This window comes from Dermacentor albipictus, chromosome 5 (assembly GCF_038994185.2).
Source record: "Dermacentor albipictus isolate Rhodes 1998 colony chromosome 5, USDA_Dalb.pri_finalv2, whole genome shotgun sequence".
NCBI lineage: Eukaryota > Metazoa > Arthropoda > Arachnida > Ixodida > Ixodidae > Dermacentor > Dermacentor albipictus.
The window spans coordinates 79,364,532-79,392,323 of record NC_091825.1 but is presented as its reverse complement, the minus strand read 5'-3'; the positions used below and the strand labels follow the sequence as shown (position 1 = coordinate 79,392,323).

Sequence of the window (27,792 nt, the reverse complement as noted above, 5' to 3'; positions counted from 1 at the left end):
TTTCTTTCTTTTTTCAAAGAGACAGAAATTAGGGCTGTGCCACCTAATAATGGACACTCAGCGAGCATTAATTGTGAGTAAAAACAGGTTAAATGTCTTGTCGACAAAGCTAGGACATCGAGATTATTGCTACAAGTACAGCTGAAACTCGCCTTTGTAGTTTGACAGGACGACAGGGAAAAAAGACGCACACTCACGAGAAATAATATAAACCTATATAATAGTGGAGGTTGAATCAGTAGTTCACATTAGAAAATTGAACTGCGTGTATGTTGTCCATCATTGCGTTCTGGCCTTTACCCAGCCTTTTCTTCGTGTGTGTGTGTGTGTGCGTGTGTGTGTGTGTGTGTGTGTGTGTGCGCGTGTGCGCGTGTGTGTGTGTGCGCGTGTGCGCGTGCGTGCGTGCGTGCGTGCGTGCGTGCGTGCGTGCGTGCGTGCGTGCGTGCGTGCGTGCGTGCGTGCGTGCGCGCGCGCGCGTGTGTGTGTGTGTGTGTGTGTGTGTGTGTGTGTGTGTTGTTGAATTCCAATGGCGGAGTCGGAGCAAGTTTTTCTGCTCGTTTCGGAGCAAGTTTGTTCCAATGATGGAGTGAGAGCGGGAGTAAGGTGTTCCAATGAGAGAGTCGCAGTGGATTCAGAGCGGGAGTCACTCCGTGGAGCAGAAAAAGATGCTCCGCCAAAATCGGCGGAGTTGACCGGAACTCTGCGTGACGTATTTCCTTTACCACGTTTATCTGCTGGGAGGCGCCACCGGTCACGACTCGCGAGGAAGCAAAAGCTACTGCACGCTTGGCGAGATATCCATTCCGCACTTTAAAAAAAACGACAGGTGAACGGCGCTGAAGAGACAAGTGACCGGTGCGGCGGTGTTGGGAGCAAACAGCGGAAGGAAGTGACAACACGCAATGTATCCTGGGTAACTCGGCGATACAAGTTCCACTTCCGCCTTGCTCCGGCGGCGCAGGTGGTGTTCCACTCGCGGATCTGGAGGCGTTGCTCTGTGCCAGAGTCGAGTGCTCGCCCGCGGAGTCCGTCGACTGCTCCGACTCCGCCATTGGAATTCAACATGTGTGTGTGTGTGTGTGTGTGTGTGTGTGTGTGTGTGTGTGATTTGTTTAACCTTGTCGTTTTGCTGTAAGAGTTCCCTGGATCAAAAATTCTTAAGTATTCGCACCAGGATGCGCTGCTGAAATTACGCTATGTCTATGTACGGCGGTTGATTCTCAATACTTTCGATACTTTTTTTCTGCACTTGAACGCAGTCGTGTCAGCGTTCGGTCGTAGGTATAACCATGTTATTTTGTTTTCACCGCAGATTTTGAAAGAGCTTAGAGACTCGCAAGTCGTCGTCTACTTCGCTTGTTGTTCAGGTGAGCTACTATGCATTTTTACGTCAGTATACCAAGTTTTCCACACCTAGTATTTGGCACGACACCAGAGCAGTTTTCTTGAAGTCAAAATGTAATGGTGCTTCTTTCATGACCTTGTTTGTTTCGTTTGTTGAAAAATATTTTCTCGTATGTCACTACCTCACATAAATGTCACTTCTGAAATCACCTGTCACTTCTTTTTTCTTCGCTATCTCTTACATGACCTCGCTAATTTTAATCCCCAATTGACCTCAAAGTCACGATTCATCATACAAATCCATTTGTTTTCGTGATGCAATAAACTCTGAGAAAATTTTTTACCCAAATAACGAAGCGTCGCTTCAAACGTTGTTATGACGTCAACCCTTCGCAGGTTCAGAAGCGTTGACTGTTGGGCCAGTTGGCGCATCATGTTATGTCGTTGAGCGGAAATAGGTGCAGGAAGAAACCGCGTGAACAGGGCAGACGCTCTGTCCTGTCCTGCGTCCGCCGTGCTTCTCACTCGCCCAGTTCAGCTAACTTTGATTGGCAACTGCACCTGTTGTCAGGATTGGGGGCTCAATCCCATCGCTCGTAAGCCGTTGTCAAGATTGGAGCCCGGCATGAATTCGAAGGTAGCTGGCCCATGCCGTCGTCCAACTTATACACGCTGAGGACGTTGATGAAGGGAAGGACTGCTTCTCATCGAGAACGAAGAATAAGGGTTTATTTACAGTATTTACATGTGAGCATGTCACACGTGAGCACGCCCAGCCTCCTCACGTGTGAAGCCCAGGAATAGTGTCGTGTTTTGTAACCTATTCGTGTCATGATAACGCTACGCGCGCAAGCGAGAACGAAAAAAAGAAAATAAGCGAAATACAATGTAGCGTCACAAACCAAAACAGCCAATGTGAACGATCAGTCTAGCATGACTGCGAGAGAAAGTACGTAAGTCTAACACGACTGCTCGAGAGAGTGTCTCAGTCCAAAATGACAAACACACACACACACACACACACACACACACACACACACACACACACACACACACACACACACACACACACACACACACACACACACGCACACACGCGCACACACACACACACGCGCACACACACACACACACACACACACACACACACACACACAAAGTCGACTTAGTCACGCCGCGGCTAGAGGTTGGCGGCAGCGTGCCAAGATTAGGTTGCCACCGCTGGCGTAAATGGCTGGCAAACTTGCACTGCAGCTGGCCGTTCTTAACACTGTGCGAACTTCTCCTCATCGCTTTGTTCTTGTTCTGTTTTCTTCGCAGTGCCTACGTACAAGGTGCTACTGCGCTCTGACATCCTGGAGATGTTCAGCACGCCCATCGTGTTCCCGACCATCCACGACGCGGTGCTGCATCTACCGGCCACCATCAGGCCGCCCTCCCAGTGACCGTCGTGCGAATAGACCGACCGAGCGGGCCGAAGCCGAAAGCCATCGTAGTGGCCGAGTGGTGCGGTGACAGACAGCCAGCCCAGTGCTGTTTGGCGGCAGCTTCAGGCCGAGTGCTTTGCGAGAGGGCGCCCAGAAAAAGAAAGAAGTGCCATAGGACTAAGACTCAGCGTGCGGAAAACATTGGAGTGCTGCAGCGAAGTCGAAAGAGAAAAGGACGGTAGTGCCGTGCCAGGGATGAGCCGAGGAAGAGCCCTCTTCAAGCGCCAGTGCGCTAGGCCACTGCATTTTTCTCGTTATTTTATTTTGCATATCATCGGCGCCAGCCAGCCCAACTCTGAAGGATGAGTTTTCGAAACGCAAGGTTTGCACTTTAGGTGCACGTCGTGCAGAGCGAAACGCGCTTCTTTCGATCGCTTCCCTACGGAAATCGCGCCACTCCATGCAGCGTGGGGTGGGCCTGATGCGATTGGAAAAAAACACGCGAAAGAAATCTACTGTTTTCCGTCGGTCCCCATCCGGGAGTGAGGCGGCATTTTCGATGCAGGCACTTAACCTGCGTGATCAATATTTAAGGCGTCATTGCGTTACTTTCTTCATTTATTAACGTTCTCGTGCGGTCAATCTGGCCGGCCGTTTCAGCGAGCACCAAGTAACCAGCTCAGCTCGAATATTTACTTCTTTTTTTTTTTGCGTGTGCGTCACATTTGAAAGTAGCGCACTTAGCTCAAGTAGCGGTAGCATTGGTGCTAGGACATTATGGCTGGAAGACGTTGCGCACGCTACAAGGGCACGTCTCACGGCGTAGCGCTTGCGGTTGTTTTTCGTGGCGTAACTTGAGGACCAGATGCTTTCCCAAGTGTCTGGTTCGGCGCGCTCCTTGCCCCATGCGCTGAAAGCCTTCATTATTGTGTTTTTATTTTGACGGTTCTATATGTATATTCCCGTGCATACGCGATTAGTGTGATGGCCCAAAGGAAGACTGCTTAGTTCAAGTTGCTTACGGGTGCGCCATTTTCATTGTCCGAAAACGCCAACGTCAGATAGCTAGGTTTGCGCGGAGGACCAATATAAATATGTGTTGCATTTAGGGCGTAGTCTGACCTGAGGAGTAGTTTTTTTTAGTACTGGATGGGAAACGTTCGTACGGGACAGCCTGCTCACGTGTGAAGCCCAGGAATAGTCTCGTGTTTTGTAACCTATTCGTGTCATGATAACGCTACGCGCGCAAAGCGAGAACGAAAAAAAGAAAATAAGCGAAATACAATGTAGCGTCACAAACCAAAACAGCCAATGTGAACGTGGTTGTTGCACGTGTAGTATGTTCCGTGGAGGCAGCATGCACAAGAGCAACATTGTGATGTGTGAACATTGTGGCAGCTTTAATGTGCACCCATGGGTCGATTGCGCTCAACCGAATGTGATAAGGGTATAACGGTTAGCAGTGCTCATAAAAAGCTTGCATCTGGAAATGTACGTGCGGGTTAGGAAGTCGTTAACAGTGAATACTGCTGAAAATCAGAAGAGAGACTCTTGGAAATGCTCCACTTCCTAGGTGAATCAGGGCCCCGATGCAGAAGCGACGTTTTCAGGAACCTGGTTCGAGGGTGCTGGTAGCATAGTTACTCCGACCGTTCACCCAGCGCTCCCCGCGAACGCTTGTTTTAGACGACGAGAAAAGTTGGCACCGATGATAGCAAAACACTCGCTACTGCTCACACGTGGCGAGTCCGCCGTTGTTAGGAAGGGTGAACTGCATTCAAGCTGTTTAATGCACACAAGTAAGTGTGCACACGAATAAAAGCGATCACTTTTCTGGGAGCTGACGGCGTAGGTTTACGAGACCGTGTGATTCTAAAGAGAGAGATGGCACCAGTATAACGCGTTACATAATCACCTATACTTTTCGTATTCCACTTCATAAAGAAAACGCCGCTATTTGGCGGCGAATAGTTTATAGTCTCTTTTTTTATGTTTACTACCAGAAATCGCCGAATATGGTGGTTTCACCAAAGAAGCAGGCGCGTCCGCATGGGCACGCGGATAATGTTTCCGACAGATAGTGAGACGGTACTCTTTTATTCTGGTGCTTTTGTCTGTCTTGTGTTTTTTTTTTGCCGTTTGTGCAAAATGTTACCTCGCGCGCGTATTTGGACATTTTGTGATCGTTCGTTCCGAACATTTGTCGTCGCATCTTCATCGGCTTCCTTCGCGACGTTCAATTTTACCTCGACACCGAAGCGCCGCTTTTATTCTCTTACGATGCGAACGCCTCGGCGAGTGCTTCCACTCGAGGAGCGAAGCGTCGTCTCGTGTATATTTTTATGGTGTAAACATTTCGCGGGTGCTTGCGCGCCACGAATAGCAAAAGAAATATTCTATTTTTACGCTTTTACGCATTTCATTTCATTTACTGTGTGTGTGCGCGGGTAATACGGTATGCAGTGTAGACTGTGATAAGGTAGCGATACACTGTTGCGTTCGAGAACGGTGCGGCAATCCGTTCTTCGCAAGTCGATACCTGCAGTGCGAGGCACTGAAGCCTCCCCATTCACCATTACTAGTGTTGCCAACGCTCCAGTGTAAACCCGACTTCTATAGTGTTCACCTCCGTTTCCGGACTTCTGCGCTTGCGCAGTATCTGCCCCATCCGCGTGTTTCGATGTCCACAACTTTTATATGTTGAAGCGTATTTGTTTCTTCTTTCTTGATGAAACTTCTGTGCGGGTAGAAACAACAGTCCTTATACCGTTGCTGTTAGCGCGTGCATCTTCGTGTTTCGAAAGCGAAAGGTTCTCATTGTCTTATGATGTGCGATGCTATATTTGTTGCCACTATCATCGCTATTAGTATCTGTCTTCTCCTGATACGTGCTGCCTGAAGCCACGAAGTGCCACGTCGGTTCAGACCGAAAACCCAGCAGGCGCGTTTCGCTAGACGCTCTGCGCGGTTGTGATGGTGACAGACGAGAGAGAGAGAGACCCATCCAAAATGTCGAGACCTATTTTGTACTTGTGTAAATATATGCGCGTTTTAAGTGTTACATTATTAGTATATAGGTTTATATTGCAATAACGTGTATATGCAGACATATGTTCTATAAAAAGCAAATGTTGTTTCTCCTACAATCGTCTACGTGTGATCGTTACTCGGCCTGGACGATGAATGTTATTGTGGGGCGTTGAGTCACGGAAGCAAAAAAAAACAAAAATAAATCGCTCCACAGAATAAAGCGGTTCATTTCAGTTTCTTCGACTCCTCCGTGACCAAAACCCGCCGTGGTTGCTCAGTGGCTATGGTGTTGGGCTGCTGAGCACGAGGTCGCGGGATCGAATCCCGGCCACGGCGGCCGCATTTCGATGGGGGAGAAATGCGAAAACACCCGTGTGCTTATATTTACGTGCACGTTAAAAAATCCCAGGTGGTCAAAATTTCCGGAGTCCTCCACTACGGCGTGCTTCATAATCAGAAAGTGGTTTTGGCACGTAAAACCCCAAATATTATTATTATCCGTGACCAAAGTAAACAGCCGAATGAAGTTCATTTGCATCTTGCCCGCCACTTACGCAGGCACGTTCGGTATTGAAAATGACGTGGTATACGTGAATTGTGTACTTATATTTCATGTATATTTTATTGCTCTGTTAGAACTCTGATCATGTAAATGTAACAGAATGGAGCTGTCTTCAAGTAACCGCAATGGGATTCATGTGGTTCCTCCGAAATAGGCATGCGTCCGCGATTACCATTGTTCGAAATTTCGCAGCTACAGCGGCATTCCGCTCATAAGCACAAGGTCGCGAGTTCGAGTCACAGTTTGCGGTTACCGCTCTTCGACGGTGGTGGCGTGCAAAAGCCTTGTCGTGCTGAGATTTCGGTTCATGTTGCAGAACCCCAGTTGAACACCAGACCATGCTGTTTCCTACAACCCCGATGCGTGTTTCACATCTAAAACTGATGGAATCGGTTAATGCACTGTGCCGAAGTGTTTTGTTCCATGTCGGCAGTCGCAAATCAAATACAGTCGCCACGGAATCCTAGAACGTAAAGCAACGACCACACCGCGCTTGCCGCATGTAACCGCGCAGCAACTATAGTATTAGGTATGAGGGCTATTTTTTGCAATGAATACGTATCCATAACTTTAGATTGGGCTCTTATGGGCGCTTGAGAAACGTCGTCTCCGGTGGCCCAGTGTACCCTACGTCATCCAGCCCTAAAGCAAGAATTTGCTAACGCATTCCGTATTGTCTAACATGTGACGTTGCGGGCGAGATGCGCCATGACAGGTTGAAAGAAGACTGCATCTATGCTGCCGGACCTCTGCCTCTATGCGTGTCGATTTATGGGCAAGTATGATACAACATCCTGACAGAGTCGGTTTTATGCTGCAACGCTGCTCCAAATTACACTAAGCAGAAACCTGTGCGAAATTAAATAAATGCCTGCTGTCCTCGAGTTACAAAAAAAAAATTACCGACGATTACGTTACTTCCTAATGCGAAATTTGAGCGCAGCAAATGCGAGCCTTTGTTTGCGTTTGGCCTCGGCCTCGGCCGCGCGAACGGTAGAGTCTTCTCTGCGACGGCGATGAGCTTCTGCTTCAGCCTCGCTTACTGCTGGTTGCTCTCGACGGCGGCGATGAGCCTCCGCTTCGGCGGTGCGAACGGCAGGGTCTTCTCGGCGGCGGCGATGAGCTTCTGCTTCAGCCTCGCTTACTGCTGGTTGCTCTCGACGGCGGCGATGAGCCTCCGCTTCGGCGGTGCGAACGGCAGGGTCTTCTCGGCGGCGGCGATGAGCTTCTGCTTCAGCCTCGCTTACTGCTGGTTGCTCTCGACGGCGGCGATGAGCCTCCGCTTCGGCGGTGCGAACAGCAGGGTCTTCTCGGCGGCGGCGATGAGCTTCTGCTTCAGCCTCGCTTACTGCTGGTTGCTCTCGACGGCGGCGATGAGCCTCCGCTTCGGCGGTGCGAACGGCAGGGTCTTCTCGGCGGCGGCGGTGAGCTTCTGCTTCAGCCTCGCTTACTGCTGGTTGCTCTCGACGGCGGCGATGAGCCTCCGCTTCGGCGGCGCGAACGGCAGGGTCTTCTCGGCGGCGGCGATGAGCTTCTGCTTCAGCCTCGCTTACTGCTGGTTGCTCTCGACGGCGGCGATGAGCCTCCGCTTCGGCGGTGCGAACGGCAGGGTCTTCTCGGCGGCGGCGGTGAGCTTCTGCTTCAGCCTCGCTTACTGCTGGTTGCTCTCGACGGCGGCGATGAGCCTCCGCTTCGGCGGCGCGAACGGCAGGGTCTTCTCGGCGGCGGCGATGAGCTTCTGCTTCAGCCTCGCTTACTGCTGGTTGCTCTCGACGGCGGCGATGAGCCTCCGCTTCGGCGGTGCGAACGGCAGGGTCTTCTCGGCGGCGGCGATGAGCTTCTGCTTCAGCCTCGCTTACTGCTGGTTGCTCTCGACGGCGGCGATGAGCCTCCGCTTCGGCGGTGCGAACGGCAGGGTCTTCTCGGCGGCGGCGATGAGCTTCTGCTTCAGCCTCGCTTACTGCTGGTTGCTCTCGACGGCGGCGATGAGCCTCCGCTTCGGCGGTGCGAACAGCGGGGTCTTCTCGGCGGCGGCGATGAGCTTCTGCTTCAGCCTCGCTTACTGCTGGTTGCTCTCGACGGCGGCGATGAGCCTCCGCTTCGGCGGTGCGAACGGCAGGGTCTTCTCGGCGGCGGCGGTGAGCTTCTGCTTCAGCCTCGCTTACTGCTGGTTGCTCTCGACGGCGGCGATGAGCCTCCGCTTCGGCGGCGCGAACTGCAGGGTCTTCTCGGCGGCGGCGATGAGCTTCTGCTTCAGCCTCGCTTACTGCTGGTTGCTCTCGACGGCGGCGATGAGCCTCCGCTTCGGCGGTGCGAACTGCAGGGTCTTCTCGGCGGCGGCGATGAGCTTCTGCTTCAGCCTCGCTTACTGCTGGTTGCTCTCGACGGTGGCGATGAGCCTCCGCTTCGGCGGCGCGAACGGCAGTGTCTTCTCGGCGGCGGCGCTTAGCCTCTGCTTCGGCGACGCGTACTCCTGGATCATCTCGACGGCGGCGACGGTAAGCTTCTGCTTCGGCGGCACGCACCTCTGGATTCTGACGGCGACGGCGCTGGGCCTCTGCTCTGGCAGCTCGTTTAGCAGCAGCAGCAGCAGCAGCAGACGGAGGACTTCCATCGATCGTCTCGCTCATGGCTCAGAAAGAACTGGCAGATAATTTCGCAGTGGCGAACGGCAGCGGCAATTTCGGCTCGGGCGGTGCACATATACAGATCCGCCGCCACCGATCTGGCTGTCTGATTGCCACCGCACAGGGGTTGCATTGGAGGAGGAGCGAAGAAAGGAATTAAGTTCGAGCCGGCGCTTTGACAACCGGAGACTCGCAGGAAGAGGGGGGAGGGGGGCGGCGTGTACACCCAGCGGCAAACGATGGGGGCAGAAGCGCGCGCAGCAAGCGGACAACACGATAAAGGGAGGAAGGAAGAGATAGCAGCGACTGACTGATGCCGCTGACGCCGATAGTGAGTCAACCCCAGCTGCGGAGTTGGTTTCAGGGACAACGCCGCCGATGCCGACACAAACAATATGATACCCTCGCTTCCGCAGCGCTAAGAACCAGGTCTAGCCGTGGGAAGGTGGTCACGTATTCGTCGACGTGCCGGGGCCTACGTGAAATAACCGGCGCGTCGGCAACTGAAGAGCACCCTATCCGCCACACAAGAACAGGGGGGGGGGGGGACCCTTTCCTCCTCTTTCTGCATGGCGGCGACGGTGTTCTATGCAGTCACGTTATCTTGACTCTCTAGCGCGTCAGCGGCATCCAGCGGTATCAGTCGGTCGCTGCTAGCGCTGGGGGGATGAAAGGGGGGCGGAGCTGGTTACGAGGCCGACGACAACGCCGACGACGACGCGAAACCCAGGAACGGACGCCAAAGAGCTGCGCTCTAAAAATAGCTGTGGAATGTGCCTGTTCCCAGTGTGACACGAATTAAAATTCACTGTTTAGAAAATCACAGGCACGTCGTAGTAGTTTGTTGCCACTTGTTCAAGTAATATCCCAGTGGTAAGAGCGAGATTGAGATATACAGTCCAACGCCTCTACAACGGAATGACCTGTATTACGATGAATTATGTACCGGTTAATTTCCCATCTTTCGTGCGTACTGTGAAGACACTTCTACAACAAATTTACCCGCACAACGAAGAAATCGAGGCACCCCGACGGATTGAGTTGTTGCTTTACAACGAACACCACGTAGCCATGCCCCCCAGCCCTCCGCAGACGCCACTTAGCATATTTCAGTGTGCTAGCGCTAACGACAGCGATAGCGACGCACCCGAAAAGCGTGCTGAATGTTAGCGAGTGTTACGCATCTGCTTTAGGAATCGCTCTACTTGTACACTGCTTGTTGTAACACAGCAGTGCGCGTGCGGCAGCTGACGAATACGTCTCAGTTGGCGACGACGTGATGATTTTCTCCCTAACTGACGACCGACGACGTCTCGAAAGCATTCTAGGGAGAAAAGGAAGCCAGCGTCAACGAAGGCAACAGTGGCGTATAGGGCCTGTGAGCAAACGAGAAATGCTGGCTGCAAAGGCAGGCGAAAGCTGCAGCGTTACCTGAGGTCACTCCGGCGTGTCGTAGCGGAGCATGTGTGGCGTGAACCGCTATGGGGTCATGAGTCATGTCATGGCACGCCGCCAGAGAACGTACGCAAAAAAAAAAGAATATCGACTTATTCCACTAAGCTTCTCTTGAGTTTAGGTTAACTAAAGGCTTTGCCTTGTTGAACGCGTGTCTGTAGTCTGCTCTGTTGAGAGAGGTACGGTGAACTATATATTTACGGCGGGGTGTCCTGTATAACGAACGATTCTGGATGTCCGAGGATTCTCGATGTCCGAAGCACTTCGTTAAAAAGCCGTTTGGCTGTAGTAGTACGTTTGAAAGGAACACATCACTTAGTAACTCAACGCCTTGCGTGAGCGTCTGTGAGCGAGATACCGCATTGTCGTTTCGAGAAGATAATAGAGCCAGCGAAAGGCATCTCCAGCGACGTAGGGTGTATGTCGGGGGTAAGAGGCTTTTGGTTGCTCCTACTTGGTAATGCCTTCTAGGCGATACGATCATCGACTAAATCAAGCTTTTACGGGCTCGCCTAGCACAATTCAGCGCAGCACTGCTGCGAAGGAATTGGTATGGCATTGTTATAGTTTTTCCCAATGCCAATTGTTCTACCAATATCTGTTCATAAAATATACAGCTCTAATGTAAAAAGAAAAGAAAACATTTCAGAAGTGAAATGTTTTCTGAAATGAAACTGAACTGAACTGAAACCAGGTAGCTGTCGCCAGCTGTAAAACAGCGGCTTCCGGTGATTTTCTTATCTACAGCAAAAAAGGCTGCTTGGCTGTAGTTAATACTGAGTCATGAAAAAAATTGCGGCAGATCTAACAACGCTTCTTGGAATACAATTTAAGCGAAGCATTCTTGAATGGTTTCAGTGTTAAACTCTATTCAAAGAGACCCACGATGCACGCAATTGTGTTTTATTTTCAGCTTACCTAATTGTTTACGCATTCTACTCAAATAGAAACTCAACTTAATCTTGCCTAACGGTAGTCGAGGATCAGTCGTCTGACTCCTTTGGTTGAAAAGTTTAGTAGTCTAATTTTTATGACTACTTATCTAAGTACTACCGCAAGTGATTTATTAAGTATGCCTCTGCGGTAAACTCAGTCCCAAGGGAATCACTTAATTGTCGCATCGTTCCTTTATACACGAAATTGCGAACGTATTATCTGAAACACCTGCATATATGGGCGGCTGTACATATGGCTTAGATCTATCCGTACGTTGCAACGCGAAAATATAAACAAATATCATAGTATTTTCCTTTTGGTTGAAGCCATGCAAGCTGTATAGTGTGTTTTATTTAGTATTTAATGTCTGTACGTACGAATTCGCAGTTTAGCTACACAGTCAGGTGTACCTGCGGGGAAATGCTTTCACTTCTCTGTCCTGCACGCGAAAGGTACGGTGGTGTGTGGCGTTCAATGATATGACCAAAGAGCGCCCCGACAGGTGATGGTATGTTAATGAATTCTGAATGGAGTGGGAAATGGCGTGCTAATGGTAGATGCCCCACCGGACACGCGCTGTCGGCACACATTCAAATACGACCAACTCAAATACCTTCTTGCGTGGCCACCAGAGTCGCCTGCATTTGCAAAGCGGCTTAATCCAGACTCGAATACGTATACATGAGCCCACATTAAGCTTGGAAACTTGTCAAGCAACAATTGCAGGTCACACTCTTTTGATGTTACGCAAAAGCAGGTGTTCTGATAAGCTTTTTTTTTTTCTCCTTCTAGCGTCGCGGTTTAGGCTGGCGGCGCACGGGCACAGTCCTGTTTCAGGTCGAATGGCTGTTATTTTATTTTTCGCTGAGCTCCAACCATGCAAATACCATTGGTGTAGAAGGTTGACTTGTAGTTCCCTATTAAGCGTCGCAATAGTATGGCAAGTCAGTTCTGCGGAAGCCCGCAAGGTGGTGAAAGGTTGACGAAAGAAAAAATTGTCATCCGCCCGACTGTAACGCGAAGCTACGAAAGAAATAAAATAAATGTGAAAGAAACCCGCACGGGTTTCTTTTGTAGGTCTTTACGCTACTGTGGGCTTGTAGGGGGTACCACTGAAAGTTCGCGATACAGTCGGGTGGATGAGGATGTTTTCTTTCAGAGCCTCGTAAGAACTATTCAAATTAAAAAGAAGAAAAAAGACGCGTAGTTTCTTTCTTTATTATTATTTTTTATTGAGGTGCTCCATAAAGGGTACTCGCTTCTGCTGGTCTCGAAGATCCACTGCTTCACGAAGAACACTGCCGTGCATGCATGCATGATCACATAATCCGAGTGACAATGTACCAACGACACAATACGCGTTCACCGGCCAGCAAGCAAGACAATTAATGTGCGTTGTCAAAAAAAAAAAAAGTACGATGCACACACCGTTGAAAGCGCCCATAATAGACGACACATGGAAAGCACACAGATCTCACTCTTCGCATAAGTAACAAGCATCACAGAGGTTGTTCTTGTATATGCGTCTACACTCGGCCGTCGTCACCCCTGGCTAGAACGAGGGCAGCAGCGGGGTGTACTGCCCCACCGGTTGGGGCAGTACAGCTTTGCAGCTGGGATACGCAACTATGAGTGCGAGCCACTCATAGTTGCGTATCCTGGCACGCAACGAAGACGATAAACGGCTTCCTTCGATTCGCTGGGCTAAATTTTCAAACGACGGTTTGTAGCCTGAAAACTGGCGTTGCGAACGGTCGGCCTTCGCGGTAATCGTGGCCTAGTACATAGACGACTTGGAAACCGTTTATTGAAATTGCACATTTGGACTTTCTTTTTTCCAGGTTCGACACTGTCAGCGTGCTTTCCTCGCGATGTTTGTTCACTGTATTCAAGCGTTTAACGTTCAGGACTAATGCAGCTTACCGGGACGTTTTCGGCACACGATGTGACTAGCATTTAGAGCGCATGTGTCATTAAATATAAAGCAAATTTGGACAGTGGCGCTCACCATTCGTTATCATTTTCTTATGTATTTAGAGAATCTTTCTTTGCGATGCTCTGGTGACGGTATGCAACGACGCGCTTGGAATCTAAATTACTGTAATGATTTCCATACAAGAAATTATGACAATTAGACTCAAAACGGTTACTACAAGACAAAATGACCTCCGATATCACAAAAAGCGACGGCTAGAGAAACCGATGCATTGCCCCATTATTCCTGCATTTTCGGAACTGCCACCCGAGTGGCTCTCCCCGACGCTTACGCCACTGTTCTCTCTGTCACCCTTACGTAAGAAACTGCTGGGGTTCTTTTCGAAATACGGGGTGACGTCATTCTATACATGGGAGAGTAACGCAAAGCAACGAAAAAAAAATTAAGGGAGATGCGCGAATGCGAACGCTGCAGTCTTTCGACTCGGCATCGCATGTTCACCACGAGCAGTAGCGTTCTGTCCTGCATCAGCAGCGCCCTCCGGTGGACTACGCAGAAACGCAACGAGGCATACCACCACTGCGATCTAGACAGGGATGACACAGGCTGTATGCGTGCACGATTTGCACTTGTATGTGGGTGTGCCACATTACTCTTACCAGCAAGCAACGATATATAAACACTGCAATAAATACACAACGCAACGTTTTCTCTTAACACTGGCAGGAGTGCCTTCATGTCTATTGCACACAAGGCAAGACATGGTAAGTCTAATACCTTAGCGTCTAATACACGCCGACGCGATATATATATATATATATAGAACTGCCAGCCACATATGTCTAATATATCGGTCAACTATACTGAGACAAAGAAGTTAAATGACAGCTTTCGAGTAGGCGCTCCACAGCGTATGTTTCTGTTCGTGCCAGGCGAGGACATAAAAACGTAGATTGTTGTACCCTGACTTATTATTCTTATGTTGTTATTTTGTTCCAACAGTCAGAATTGCGCTTGCGCATACAGTAATTGATCCGGTTAATGTTACGCGTACATTAATACGGCGCTCTTCCACATGCTTTGGCGTCATGCTTGCTTTTGTTCCACAGGGGAAATAGTGATGCGCACTGTTTAAATTCTCTCCTCGTGTACATACTCCACGCCGGGAAGGTGAAATAGCCACGTACGCCCACACTATTTATTCTTCATTTATATTCCCAGGAGCTTCAAATATAGCGGTGAATTGTGATAAGCCGCAGATCATTGTGTAACAACATTGAGATTCTAGAATAAATAACACTACGGCGGCTTCAGCGCGTGTGAATAATTTCACCTCGCTGAAAATCGCTACAATATATAGCTTAACAGCTGGAATTATCACATCTCTCGCAACAAAAGAAACACAAAGAAAAAGAAAAAAATGCGCAAGGCGAACACACACACACAAAAAAAAGAAGCTGAGACTTCAAACACTGCAAAGCGAGAACCACGACGACATTACGTAAGTGTCCTGTTGGTGAAGAATTGGCGTACTATTTTTTTGTTTTGTTTTTGCTGCACTAGTACTACCGCCACTTTAGGGTTTAACCTGCGAGATCTGTTTATACCTCTTGGACGCATAAGTGTCCGATGACAGGAAAATAACGCGAGAATATTTCGTGATAAATGCAACATGGGGCACTGAAATTTGCTGACACTTGCGAGTCAATTATTTTCATGCAGGCGGCATTAATATTTTATTTCCCATATAATTTGCCCAAAACGACGTCAACCAAACTTTGATCTGCTTCACACACTTTCTAAAAGCCAATGCGAGGTTGTTAGTATCACTGACTGGAAATTCTTGAACTAGCTATGCAAACTGACAGAAACCAAACCACAGACACGACATCTTCGATGCAGCAATGTTGTCACAATAGCCAGCTTTCTGCGCATATACATTTCAATTTTTTCCCAACAGAAGTGACAGTTTGTTAGGTAAGATGGCTTAACATCAAATCTGAATAAAAATGAAACCAAAAGGCAATCGCTATGGATATATCCCCCACAATTATGTTTCAAGAAACCTTGAGTTCGAAATTCCTTTACGTCTTTTCATATGTCATTGGGAAAGTACCAAAATTTTCCGTAGCACACACCCTCATCCATGCAACTACTAAGATAAATATGACTACATAGCTTACCTAAATACTTCTTTAACCTCCTGCGTAACGCTGCTATAGTTTAGGCAACAACATTCATTGTTTTTTTCCCTAAGCCCGTCACAACCACATTCACTAAGCATTTCGTTTCAAGTTACATAAAGACAAGCCATTGAACAAGACATACTGTAAACAATATGTCCATGATAGAAGGCGGAACGGAAAGGCCGAATCGCAAAACAACAAAGTATCGTCGAAATAAAGTTTTGCGCAGAAGGCCATGCGTGTTTAGCTGGTCTGACTCCGACGCGCACTCTCCGGTTTTGGGTTGAGAGCGACGTTCTTGTTTTTGTTTTTTTCTATAGAATAAAAGTATGCCTGAAATTCGGAGCCTGTGATGGAGCCTGTTGTTAGACAACATCGTTTAATATTGGGTCACCTGAAACATTCCGCGTGTCTCCTTGAAATTGTATGCGGGGGCGGCGTTCCAATTCATTAAATTTTAAGCCGCAACGCCCCCTCGTAACATTTGCTTGGTCTGCCCGCAGCGCGACGTCAATGCCACTGCGTGCATGAATTATAATTATTGGTCCTCACGAGAGTAACACGGAAGAAAGGCTTCGACAGACTTCAACATAAAATTCCATCCTTTCGCAAATATTCGGATACAAAAGTGCAGTCATGCTGCGACCTTCTTCAACCCGCGACCTTCTTCAGATGTTTCAGTTGTAAAAACGAAACTAAGTGCGCAAACGCTAGGAAAACATGAAATTCCGATAGCTCAATGAGGACAACGACGGCCTTGTATTTTGTAAGTAGATATTTACCACTGACATACCTCACAGATAAAACCTGATAGACACGCTATAGACAGAGGGATCACGACTTCAAACTGAAACTGAAAAAAAAAAAAAGAAAGGCAGCTGACATGCGTTACCAGAGTACCCCAAGGCAATACAAAATAAATTAACAGGTGTCGAAAACCTTTGCTCCCACATAGACACAAAATGATGTTTCTGATTTGTTCGATCCTTCTCTTCACATTTAAAGCGCTCACCCCGCACCACCTTTTCGGGCTGCGCAAACCCACGTCGTCTGTGCAGATGTACCGATACGCACGATCACTTAGTAGACCAATCACCAGACTGCTCTATAGTCACAACGCTGTGCAAACGATGACGCCACGTTTCATACTTCACTAAAACAATGTGTGGTAAGCTCGTAAACAGCTCCACGATGGATCATGAGCTGTAGTCCACGAACCCTGCTTTAAGTCGCCAGTCGCAGCAAGTAACAAATCAATGGTATAGTTGCACTGGGTCAACGTCACTGAAATAGGACAAACTGTAATCTAGGTCTTAGGACGTCGAGACAAAAACCTCTTAGCAGCGCGAGGTTCTTCCTTTTTTTTTCAAGCCCAGACAGGTCTAGTGTGCTCAACTTGGTATTTTTTTTGTTCCTATTTTTTAAATCTAGCAAGGCAACACCCAAGCAATGATGCCATAACTAATACCATTAGCTCTGTCTGGCTCCTATAATTCTCGTCCGCATTGCCACCAAGTACAAAATACAATATTGATCTAAATAATTAAATTTTCGTGCAATGCACGCGCGCTCGAAGGACGCGCGCACGCTTGCAGACGCGACGATGGCTTCCACACACACACAGGGAACGATGACAGCGAAAACAACAAGGAGAATGGTGTGCGCGCCGTAGCCGTCGCCGTCGTCGTCTACTTGACCTTGACGGTGCCGGGGTAGCTGAAGTCGTACTGCTTGCTCTGCAAGAACGCCATCTTGTCCTTGGGCTCCGGCTTGACGGTTGCCACCCCGGTGGCGTAGAAGTGGGCCGCCAGTTCGGCGGCGATGTTGAGCGACACGTCGTGGATGTCCGAGAGGGGCGGGTAGACGCGCCCTTCGTTCAGGTTCTGCTCCGTCACGGTGTTGGCCACCGTCTGCGCATGCGCGTCACCAAGGAAGGAAAACAAGATTACGCACGTTCTCAAAGCACATCTTCGAATTCACGTACAGCGAAGCTTTCGTAAAGCGCTTAATCAAATGCTATAAGTTTGCCCATTTTATTGCTGCGTCCTAGACGTAAACTTGCGCGTGCTTTGATTTGTACGTTGTTGCTTCTCTGTGACAAAGAAAAAAAAACTGCGATTGTGGCGTAATGGTTAAGTTGCATCGGGATGTTGTGCTGGGGGCCAACGCTCGGTCCCACCATCGGGCACGTAATTCAACTTTCTTTTTTTTTTATGCGAAAGCATCAAATGGCCCATTGAGCAAAAAAGTCGGCGTCTGTAGCATCGAAACGGCGCCTAAATTCCCATAGGCTGCGACGCCACGTCACGTGCACGTCTCGACGGAGCAGAGGGTGTGAAAGTGTACACCTGCGTGTTGCGCGAGGGGAGAGGGCATCAGCGCGACGCCGCGTCCCCCTCACTCTCGGAAGCCTGCGTTATCCGCGCGTTCGCTGGGTAATCGCCTCGGCAACAGCTATAAAGAAATTAAGCATAAAAAATCATGAGCCATTCCACTCTGTGGAGGTGGATGACCAGCGAAGCTGTTTAGCACACGACACAGAGGTGACACAGAATTTTGAGCAAAGGTACGAACTCATTTACCGTGATGTTTACATACATCCGCGTGGACGAAGGGACCGCCGCCCAGAGGAGCCGGAGGAAACTAGACACGCGTGACGTTTCGGCGGGACCGCCACCACGGGAAAGCGGAAGTAGATACGCTAGCGCGTGAAACACCAGCAAGGAAAGGGCGGTGCGAACGTAGACACGGCCGACGAGGGTCGCACACACATCCACATTTAAATTGCCGGCAACGACCACAGGGGTATTGTCATCGCAAGTAACCCACGCAAAGTGAATAGCCATGGGCCTTGCGGGACTATCAGCCATTGCATTTCCTGCTTGCTTACAGCGGTATGAGGCATTGCTTACGGTGGTATTAGCCGTTGAGTTTTCGACATGCTGTTCTGTGTGTTGTATTATACATGATCAGAAATAATGCAAGCACTGTTCGCTTCACTTAGCTGAGTGCTTCTAGCCTCTGCCTTACCGGGCTATGAACAATTGCATCTTTTGCTTGCTTTCGGGTATACGAGTGCTTACCAGGGTACGAGCCATTGATGATGATAGTTTTTGTTGACGCAGAACAAACATGCACGCAATCCTAACCATATACAGCTTCTCTGTAAAAGCCCAATGAATTCGAAAGGGCAAATGCTGATAGTAGTGAGTTTCAGACCTACGACCCGACGTTCAGAAGCCGCGTGGTGTCTTAACCATTAGGCTAAACAAACGCCACCTAGATGATAGGCCTGTGCACTCTGCTTTATGACATCATGCTATTTGTACCGAAATTTCCATTGCCAAGCCCCGCGAAACGAGGGCGTTGACGTCAAAATCACTGAGGCTTAGTGGCCAGCATCCCCATTGGATTAAATGGCAGTCGGGCAAGGTATAACGACGTGAAGGATCGAAGTGCACCGGCCTTGTGGTATCCAGGAGGCGTTGGCCAAGCATCTCAACGGGCTCGCTTGCCGGCGAGGAGCTCACCACTCGAAGGACCGTTCAGCGGCGTTCAATTGGACATTAATGATTTCTCATTCACAACTTATAAGTGCTTAGGTGTCCTCGGATTTTTTTTTTTCTTCTTGAAGTGCGAATTATTCGGCAAGACAGCACCAGCGCCCGGCAGCCTCGGTAAGGAAAGTCCGGGAGGTTTTGCAAAAGCAAAGCTTCGCTTTAAGACACGTCTGGGGTTAAGCAGCATCTTTCAGAACACCAAAGTGAGCATCGGCATAAAACTACCGGTGCTTCATGCACACGAAGATCGCGTTTAATGGCCGCAATTAAACGCACGTCGAGAGTCCGCGCGTTCGAGCTTGCGCGCAACCTCCACGCTAAAATCAAATCAAATCTCGCCAGTTGGCACCTCGCACCTGCTACCGAAAATAATGACGCGTATATATCTTGCAACCTTCGCGCACCCGCCATCGCTTGACGGCCTTACTCGTGGGCCGAACACAGCTTGCATTAATGAATCACTGGAGGTACCGCGTTACCCCAGGTTGTACTCTATTCAGCAACAGTCGCAGAGTTTTCAAAAGTTACAAGCGTTATAAACAAACAACGAGCTGAAATTTCAGATTAAGTCTTGCAAAAGTCAGAAGTGGTTCATTACCCATACCCAAACAAAAGCACTCAATATGATACTCAGTATATATAACGGGAGAGATGTAGTCCGTCTAACCTATCTGCTGAGTCTACATTATATCAGTAAGACGATCGTGTGAGCCTTAAGATACAAGGTTGCACAAACTCGGCGCTCAAAAGACTAGCGGTGGCAAACCGTTCGATAAAATTCATACGTCCCTTGGAAACTGCCTTAAGTACGATTGTTTTTGCCTATGCTTTAACACGAGTGCATGATTGTTAAAGAAAAAAAACAGATGCAAAGCTGATGCCCACAACCACAAGAACCTGCCCCATGTAGACTTTTCGCGGTTACAGCTTAACTATATAGCTATCTTTCGCGCTACTCGTATAAGACTACAATTAAAGGTGGTTTTTCTTGGTGAAAATGAACATGCTGACATCAGCCTCAGCCAAACAAAATTGAAGTGGCATGTTCGTTTGATCGCCATCCCTCTACGTTCTCCCCAACTTGAGCTGAACGAATGTGTTGACCTTTACAGAGACAGTCGATAAGTGGTACCGAATCTCCGGCAATACTTCTTGCTCACTACCCTGGCAGACGACCCTCGTGCACAGCGGCTCTCCACAGCGATTCTTCGCAGGTTGATCGTAATCTCTCGAAGACCGCGATCTCTCGTGTCCGTGGACTACAGTTTTGGGAACGCCTTGGCAAAGATCAAGGGACGAGAAACATTGAAGTACGCTTCTTCTTGCGGCCATTGGTATGTTGTCATATACTTGGAATGGTATTCAATAAGTTCACTCGCAGTCTCGCCTCGTGCGCAACGGTCCAACACGTCGGCGCCATTGAGTAAACAGGGTGCGCTTTGGATAACACAGGACTTGCCAATGCTGAGGTCGCCAACCAGCGTTAAGCACTGCGGCACTTTCGACCTAAAAAACGTCACAGATCAGCGGTATATAGAACCACCTTACCACACGGCCTAAGGAAGCACAGGATGCAAGGTGTCTGCGCCGAAGTGCAGCTACATAAATCAACCCTCCTCTTCCCCACCTATAACCCCCCCTCCACACACACGCACACAGACACGATATGAAAACCCCAATGGTTCATAGTGTACCTAGCCCCAGCAATTGTTAGCTGCCACCACACAGCGATTTCGCGCTGCTAAAATCTCCGCGCGTCTGAAAGATTAAGCATTCAACTTCGCACTTTCCGTCATGGCTGCAACGATGTATTTCGCCTTCCGGACCGGGGCGCCTTGGGACAAGCTCGTGCTCAGGACGACTCAAACAGCTCGCGCGTTCTTCGGGCGCTCGTCGCTGCCACGTAACGTTGATAACAAACATCGGCAGCGCCGACAGAGCGCGAATGGCGCGAATGCATCTTTGTAGCTACCGATGATAAGAGCGAAATCAGCGCGGTCGCACAAACGCCTCGCCAGCGTCGAAATCACCAACATCACAGTCAGTTCCGGTCGTGACGGCTACGTAGTACCACGGCGACTGCACTTTAATTCGGCGAATGTTCAAGCGCGCCTATTTCCTTCGTAACTTATAGCCACTCGCCTGCTTCGTGGCGCTCGTTACAGATACACGATGCCGTGAACGGAAATCGCCGTTTGAAGCTGCCGAGCGTGACAGCCGTTTGCTTGTCTTTCGGAACGGAACAAGCCCGTCACTGACACGGGCGACGAGACACACCGTACGCAGAAACTCTACCTTGGCGGCGATGAGGAAGACCTCGTCGCCGATGGTGGTGACGCCGCAGGCAGACACGGCGAGGGCGATCCCAGGGAAGATGTACGCGTTGTTGCCCTGACCCGGGTAGTAGGTCTTGCCCTTGTACTTGAACGGCGGGAACGGGCTGCCGCTGGCGAACACGCACTTGCCCTGCAAAAGGATAAGAAAGCACAGGTAAGGGCGACGCCTTCTCTCGATTACTCGCACCTAGCCTATGCGTCATCGCTCTGCTTATACCAGATGGGTGACAGTGAACTCGAAAGTGCTTGCGCGCCTAAGTAAACGGTGCGGGCAGAGACCGTTCCGCGTAACTGTAGACCCGTAACGCTCTTGCGCACATTTGGCGTGCCCTGCAGTTAATCTTGCAGGCAACTGCCGAATATGTTGCCGATGGTTGTGGCTACGCTGGATGAGCGACAGCGAGACGGAAGGTAAGGGCGACACTGCAGGAGCGGCGTTCCACTACGCCATGCTTCCAAATCCCGAGCAACCACTCTGTAGCTCGTCCTGCGACGATTTCAACATTTGTTTCACATTATATAGAGCTTCCAAAACCACGGCGTTAATTCCGACAGAGCTACTTTTCACAATAGCTAATTCGCTGTTATGGCGCTCGCCCCAACCTCGCCAATGATGAAAAACAAAAAACAAACACAAAAGAAGGAGCAAATTTGGTGAGGAAAGCAGCTGAGGCGAAATTTTACAGCGTTACCATGTACTTGGCTCAACGCATATAAGCCAGCAAAGCATGTCACGATCAAGTACAGGCCGTCCAGAAGGCCCATGATACGGCGGTAAGGTTAAACCTTACTGTCCCGACGTGGGAGCCGCCTGCGTCAACCTAAGGGTTGATCTTCAGGACATTAAATAAAGTTCATCATACCATACCATACCATGTCACTGCGTGAATGGACCACTGGTTTTGCCGGCAGCCGTTGATTCATGAAGTTTAAGAAGGGACAGAAGGGAAACACTTAACTCCGATAATGGTTTCTTACAACCTCAATGTTCCTTAATTTCGCGGCAATATGCTCACAATTAGCACATAACCTTAAGGTAGAGATACAATTTTTGGAACTCGTGCCAAAACCACAGTACCTGCAAGTTGGGGTGACGTCACGGAATTCAATATATCTGTTTCGATATTTGGCCTCTTATGGTTGAGTAGTGGTAGTAGCAGCCATTGGTGGTTCATTTTTTTTTAAATATAGATGTACAAAGCAAATTACTAATGGCAGGAGTAGCTGTCACCTGACGCCTGAACAACGTTCAGCAGCGGAGAAGGAGGTAAAGATTAATCGTATAGTTCGCTTGGCATAAAGACTTCCTCGAAGAGAGTTTGTCACCCGGTTCCTCACACCAGAAAGTTCTTGAAACTTTCTTAGTCTTATGCTCTTCTAGAATGCAACTTAGTCCATCTTGCCCATAAACAGTTAAATACAGGCTCTGGCAGGGGCTGTCAAAAAATGCACGACGCCACGTTGCGCATGTTGCGGGAACTTCGAGGCGTCGTCGCCATCCGCGTTTCGTTTCTTGCGTCTTTTACTCGCCGACCAGGCATCTTTTCACGGTAGTAACACTGGCGTTTTCGATACTCTAGATGGGGTGGTCTATTGATGCAGCTCCGATAACTTTTTATCTTTAACGTCACGTCCAAGAGCAGTACTGGGGTTATGCGAGACGCCGCGGTGAAGGGCCCGGGATTAATTTCGATCACCTGGCGTTCTTTAACGTGTGCCCAAGCACACGAGCGTTTCTCTCTTTTTTTTTATTTGATCATCATGGAAATGCTGCCGCCGCAGTCGAATAGCGAAATAGCGATTTTGAGCTTAGCACCAGAATGCCATTGTCAGTAAGTGGCGGGATGCCGGAAGGAGCAATTGGTATACCCACCAGATTGATCATTCAGGGCGATTGGTATATACAGTTGCGTTCAGTATCAATACCAACACGGTGCCCGTCGTTGAAGGGGGCCCCGCAAGACTGCACGGTGCCGGCGTCGATGCACGTAAAAACTGGTTTAACAAAAACGAGTATTTGGAACGATGTTTAGTTCTCCACTATTTTTTCCTTTGTTTTCGTATCTGGGGGCGCCACCATGTAATCTCGGGTCCCCCTTCGACCGTGGGTACCGTGTTGCAGCTTACGTTGAGCACGACTGTACATAAACCTCGGCTAAGAAACGGCGACTTCGAAGGGCAAGAGAGGAGACAACCAAGACAGCACTCGCGTTGTATGTCGTCGTCACCTTGTGCGCGTTCAAAAGCGCCGTTATTTTTCTTTCCTTTTTTTTTTTGTCTTCGCGCATGCCCTCGTGCATGCAGCGAGCACTCACGTCGGTGTACGTGTAGGCGGCGTCGGCGGTGCACTCCGCCTTGTGCGTCGGGTTGCTCAGCGCGAACACCACGGGTCGCTCGGCGTTGGCGCACATACATTCCAGGATCTCCTTGTTGAATGCGTTGCTCTGCGCAGACGCGCCTGCAAGGAGAAAGAACGGGAGGGTGGGGGAGGGAGGGGATTGTAGTTACGTCATCGCTCGGATGTTCTCGTATACGTGCGTGAACTTCACTCATCGTCGCGCCTTTTGGAATTTTCACCCCAACCGCCGTGCCCGAAGCCAAAGCATACCCAGATTAGGAAGTATGCTCGACGTCTATGGCTAGAGCCAGACGTGTCTATAGTCAAATAGTAAAACGGGCGTTGTTACAGGTCCCATTATTGACTGCGAGTCGGACAACGTAGTAGTTATACTTGTCCGTGTCACTGCCATACCTGCTAACGTGCCCATACTGTGTGCCAAAAAGGGATTGACATGGAGCCAGCGTTATAGTCGGCCCCTCGGAAGTTCACCAGGCGGTTGACTTAGCGCGCCAACCTGCTTCCTGTTTGTTGTGAACTGGCAAATAAAACATTTTGCTTCGCAGACTGCTGAACTGTCACGATTCGCCGTGCGACACTCCAGTCACTGTCCACAACATCAGTGGTGGCAAGACTGGGCAAGGTGCGGCCTTTTACGATGAAGGTTTCGCGATTATTGTCACGTGCCTCGTCGTCCAAGGTCGATGAACTTCATCGCATCTCCGCTGCATATGGCACGACACATCGCTGTCAGAGTCTGTTGCGGTCAAATCTGTACCAACGCCACAAAAAAGCAGCTAAACAACGATGTGCGACCCGTCCTATTTTTCTGTACCTGAGAAATGTTCTTCGCTGTGCGTTTCCTTCTCTGTGCTCTGTAGAAAAGAGCGTACAATAGGAATAAGTAGGTAAACTGCACCGAATGTGTAGCTTAGGTTATTTCTCCGGCTTGCGGCAGGAAATACGTCAGCCAGAAGGGGGTGTTGCCTTAAGCCCCAGAACTCCGCACACAATCCCACATCATAGAAAAATAAAACACCTCCTTCACTTTCATTTCTTCTCGTGGAGAGTGCAATCGTACCAACAGGAAGAAACGATAAATTTTTAAATGACTTATAAGTAATGAACGTAGTACTTAAATCATTAGTAACTGATTTTCTGAGCTATCCACAGCTGAAACTTCAGCCTACAAAAGTTGCCGAAATCTTCGTGGCAAGTTTTCCGCGCTAAAATCGTAATTTTTGAGGCATCAGACTCCGCGTGCTAAATGATACTTTCGACCTTGTGGGATTAATCAGAAGCCTAGCGAGCTTAATTATAATATTCACCGCTCCGGGTCTGGTCACCCGAGCATTTGCGTACGTCAATGCGGCTGCACAGGCCGCTGTTCCGGGAGTGTTCCGGGAGTTTTTTTCGCCACAGTGCGGTCGCGTTGGCGAGAAGCGCGTTTCCAACACGCGCCGTCCGTCGCCACTGCATTCGTCAAAACGGGCGCGGATCGAGTTGGACTTACCGATGAGAACGGTGGGCTTGACGAATTTCACGATGTCGAGCAGGTTGTTCATCTGCTTCGCGTCCTTGGCGAACTTCTCCTTGTGGGACTGCGTGCTGTCACCATTCGGGGCGCGGTCCTGTACCGAAACACAAACAACGAATTGTCAAACGTAAAGGTCGTCGTAGGCTAATAAGCTAGCTGAAGTAGACAGCGTAGGAAGTGAGTATGAACGCAATTGGCGAGTCGACGCGAACGCGAGTGCTCTAAGTGACTTTGTACATATGATGTACATCCATCTGCGGCCCCTTTGTGCACTATAATGCAAATTGCCTTGAGTCCTTCTTAAGGATACAGTAGTGAACAAAAAGATATGATATTTTGCGTTGTCGGGTGCTCTGAGATTAACTGTTCAGAAAGTTGGCGCTGCAGTATGCAACGCCGCTAGCCTATAGGGCTGCTGAGCGCGCGCGCGTAATGTGAAATTACGTGCGCGCTGTTGAGCGAAGCTTTAATGATAATTTGAAAGCTTAATTGGCAGAGTGAAAGGCTTGGTATTCTATTGCAAGTATGATTTCGCAAACAATCAAAGAAGAAGAGAAAGGAAAAGGGAGAAAGAACGCACATATATCCACCGAACAAGTACAAACTCGGGAAAGGAGGAAACATCAAGCTCAATAAAAGGAACAAAGTGAAAAGTGCAGCTTTAGGGCACCGTCAATTAAAAAAAAATATATCTATCTATGTTCCTTTGGCTGCAACCGTGCACACCCTGTCTGACATTATCGACAAGAAGAAGAAAAAAACAGCGTCTAACAGCTCAGAAACATACATAATGAATTTTTCACAGCAAACAACAATATCGTTTCTTTTTGTTCAAGGCTCCGTTCATCCAAACAAAGTAGAATACACGGACAACATGCATGGAAGTGCTTTAATCATATTCTTGCTGCCAGATTTCGCGAGAGTTGTCACTAATCGGAGCCATACAGTTGCGTCGTCAATGACGAGACATTAAAACACCCATGAAATACGTTTCGATCACCGCGATACGACAAGAAAATGCCGGATGTAGTGTGAACATGCCGACCTGCCACACGATATTGCACCTCAATATAATGTATGTAACGCAAAAAAAAAAATTGTAACGAAGGAGACAGGCGTGTGCTACGGGCGCATCGTCAACGCCTCGCTCGAGAAGAGAGCTCGTGCCTGTATGTGGTTCTGGGTTGTTAATTCACTACATATTTGGTGGAGGTTGCTAGGTCTTCGCCAACCCTGGAACTCCGCAGTCACAGCCCCATGACGATCTCTGTCACGGGGCTGAGAATGCCGGCCCGTTGCGCAGGAGGCGTGAGTTTCAGCAACGTCATTGAGCAATAGTGCAACTGCATGCCAAGAGGCTGATCAAAACGATTTGTTCAGCTTCATTTCTGGCCATGGAGAGCGAAAACGATGAACACGCTATTTCAGTAACAAATAAGTTAGCATAGAATTGACTATTTCCTACTCAAAGACTGCGTCAGCCTATATAAAGAACACTGCTATGGGTTACGTTTCTAGTGCTTAAATGAGAATTTTGGAGTATCAAACTGGCGTAGCATAAACGATACGTTGGTCATTACAGGGTTAAACAATGCTTTATTGTTTGTTTTTCTTTCTTTTTTCACGTTGGTATAATATCCTACTAGCCGATAATGAAAACCCCGCTTGAAAAGCAACTGTATCCTTCTGTCACGGCGTACGCATATTCCGTGCACGTGATTCATTTTCTTTCTCCGTCTTTTTTTTTTTTTGCCAGTTCTGTCCAGAAGTGACACGAGATCGAAAACTACCGACATTGAACTTCGGCTAAATCGAACCCTCAGCGTATTCAATACGGCGTCCTGTCACTTCACTATGCCGAGCGTTACTAAACACGACCCCTTTGCTCAAGGTGTTATAACATTTCACTTCGTGCTCAACGTACAACGTTCCATCAGTAATTAATGTCTGCAGTAACGTCTGCAACCAATAATTAGCTCGTTCGCGTACTTTTAACCGGTGGTTAAATTATTATTTAAGAAAGGCTGCGTGACTGACCGTACAATAAGCCGATACTACTCTGTATAGTTTTCATGGCTTCCTACGAAATTCACCCCGTTGACTCCCTTTCAAGAAGTATCCAGCGCCTTGAGGGGTAAAACATTTGCAGCTTTGACAGGATCATCGACGGTCCTGCATAAATCGTGCATGAAAGGGATCCCATTGCGGGTATGAATGGCCCTGAACTTGTCTTCGGGTTTCAGGGGGACTTCATCCAGTGAGTGTGCGTGAGCGCGACCTAATTTTTGCCGGCGTATGGCTGAAGCACACGTTAACCGCCCTCGGAATCGCATATCCGTGCATTTTTCGGCGCTATAGCCCGAAGTGACACTCGGGCAGCATTCCGCCACGCTCGGGCCACACAGCCTGTGGACCGAGACCATTTTTGGTGGCGCGTGCTGTGACCGCGTTTCAGCGCGGCTTAATTCGAAGTGAGCACACCAGGCACGCACCAAAAAATTAAGGTGGCGCGCAATGT

The 27,792-nt window shown here is 49.0% G+C and overlaps 3 protein-coding genes across 22 annotated transcripts in view; 2 read left to right on the top strand and 1 right to left on the bottom strand.

The window, feature by feature from the left end:
- LOC135910807 (prestin-like) overlaps window positions 1-5,917 on the top strand; it is a 271,569-nt gene extending 265,652 nt beyond the window's left edge. For all 14 annotated transcript variants that reach the window (XM_065442913.2, XM_065442918.2, XM_065442916.2 and 11 more), the window contains exons 18-19: window positions 1,313-1,367; window positions 2,665-5,917. In XM_065442913.2, the coding sequence (XP_065298985.1) occupies window positions 1,313-1,367; window positions 2,665-2,789 (180 nt within the window). In that variant the 3' untranslated portion in view covers window positions 2,790-5,917. The remainder of the gene's footprint in view (window positions 1-1,312; window positions 1,368-2,664) is intronic.
- A 6,665-nt stretch (window positions 5,918-12,582) lies between these two features.
- Window positions 12,583-27,792, bottom strand: part of Men (Malic enzyme) — a 164,888-nt gene continuing 149,678 nt past the window's right edge. For all 5 annotated transcript variants that reach the window (XM_070538471.1, XM_070538472.1, XM_070538473.1 and 2 more), the window contains 4 exons: window positions 25,251-25,368; window positions 23,715-23,857; window positions 21,359-21,529; window positions 12,583-17,413 (listed from right to left, as the gene is read on the bottom strand). In XM_070538471.1, the coding sequence (XP_070394572.1) occupies window positions 17,192-17,413; window positions 21,359-21,529; window positions 23,715-23,857; window positions 25,251-25,368 (654 nt within the window). In that variant the 3' untranslated portion in view covers window positions 12,583-17,191. The remainder of the gene's footprint in view (window positions 17,414-21,358; window positions 21,530-23,714; window positions 23,858-25,250; window positions 25,369-27,792) is intronic.
- Window positions 21,413-27,792, top strand: part of LOC135921194 (uncharacterized) — a 118,447-nt gene continuing 112,067 nt past the window's right edge. The window contains exon 1 of one of the 3 annotated variants that reach the window (XR_011514501.1): window positions 21,413-21,553. The gene's annotated coding sequence lies outside the window, so the exon portion shown is untranslated. The remainder of the gene's footprint in view (window positions 21,554-27,792) is intronic. The other 2 variants (XR_011514502.1, XM_070538476.1) reach the window with 2 other exon arrangements.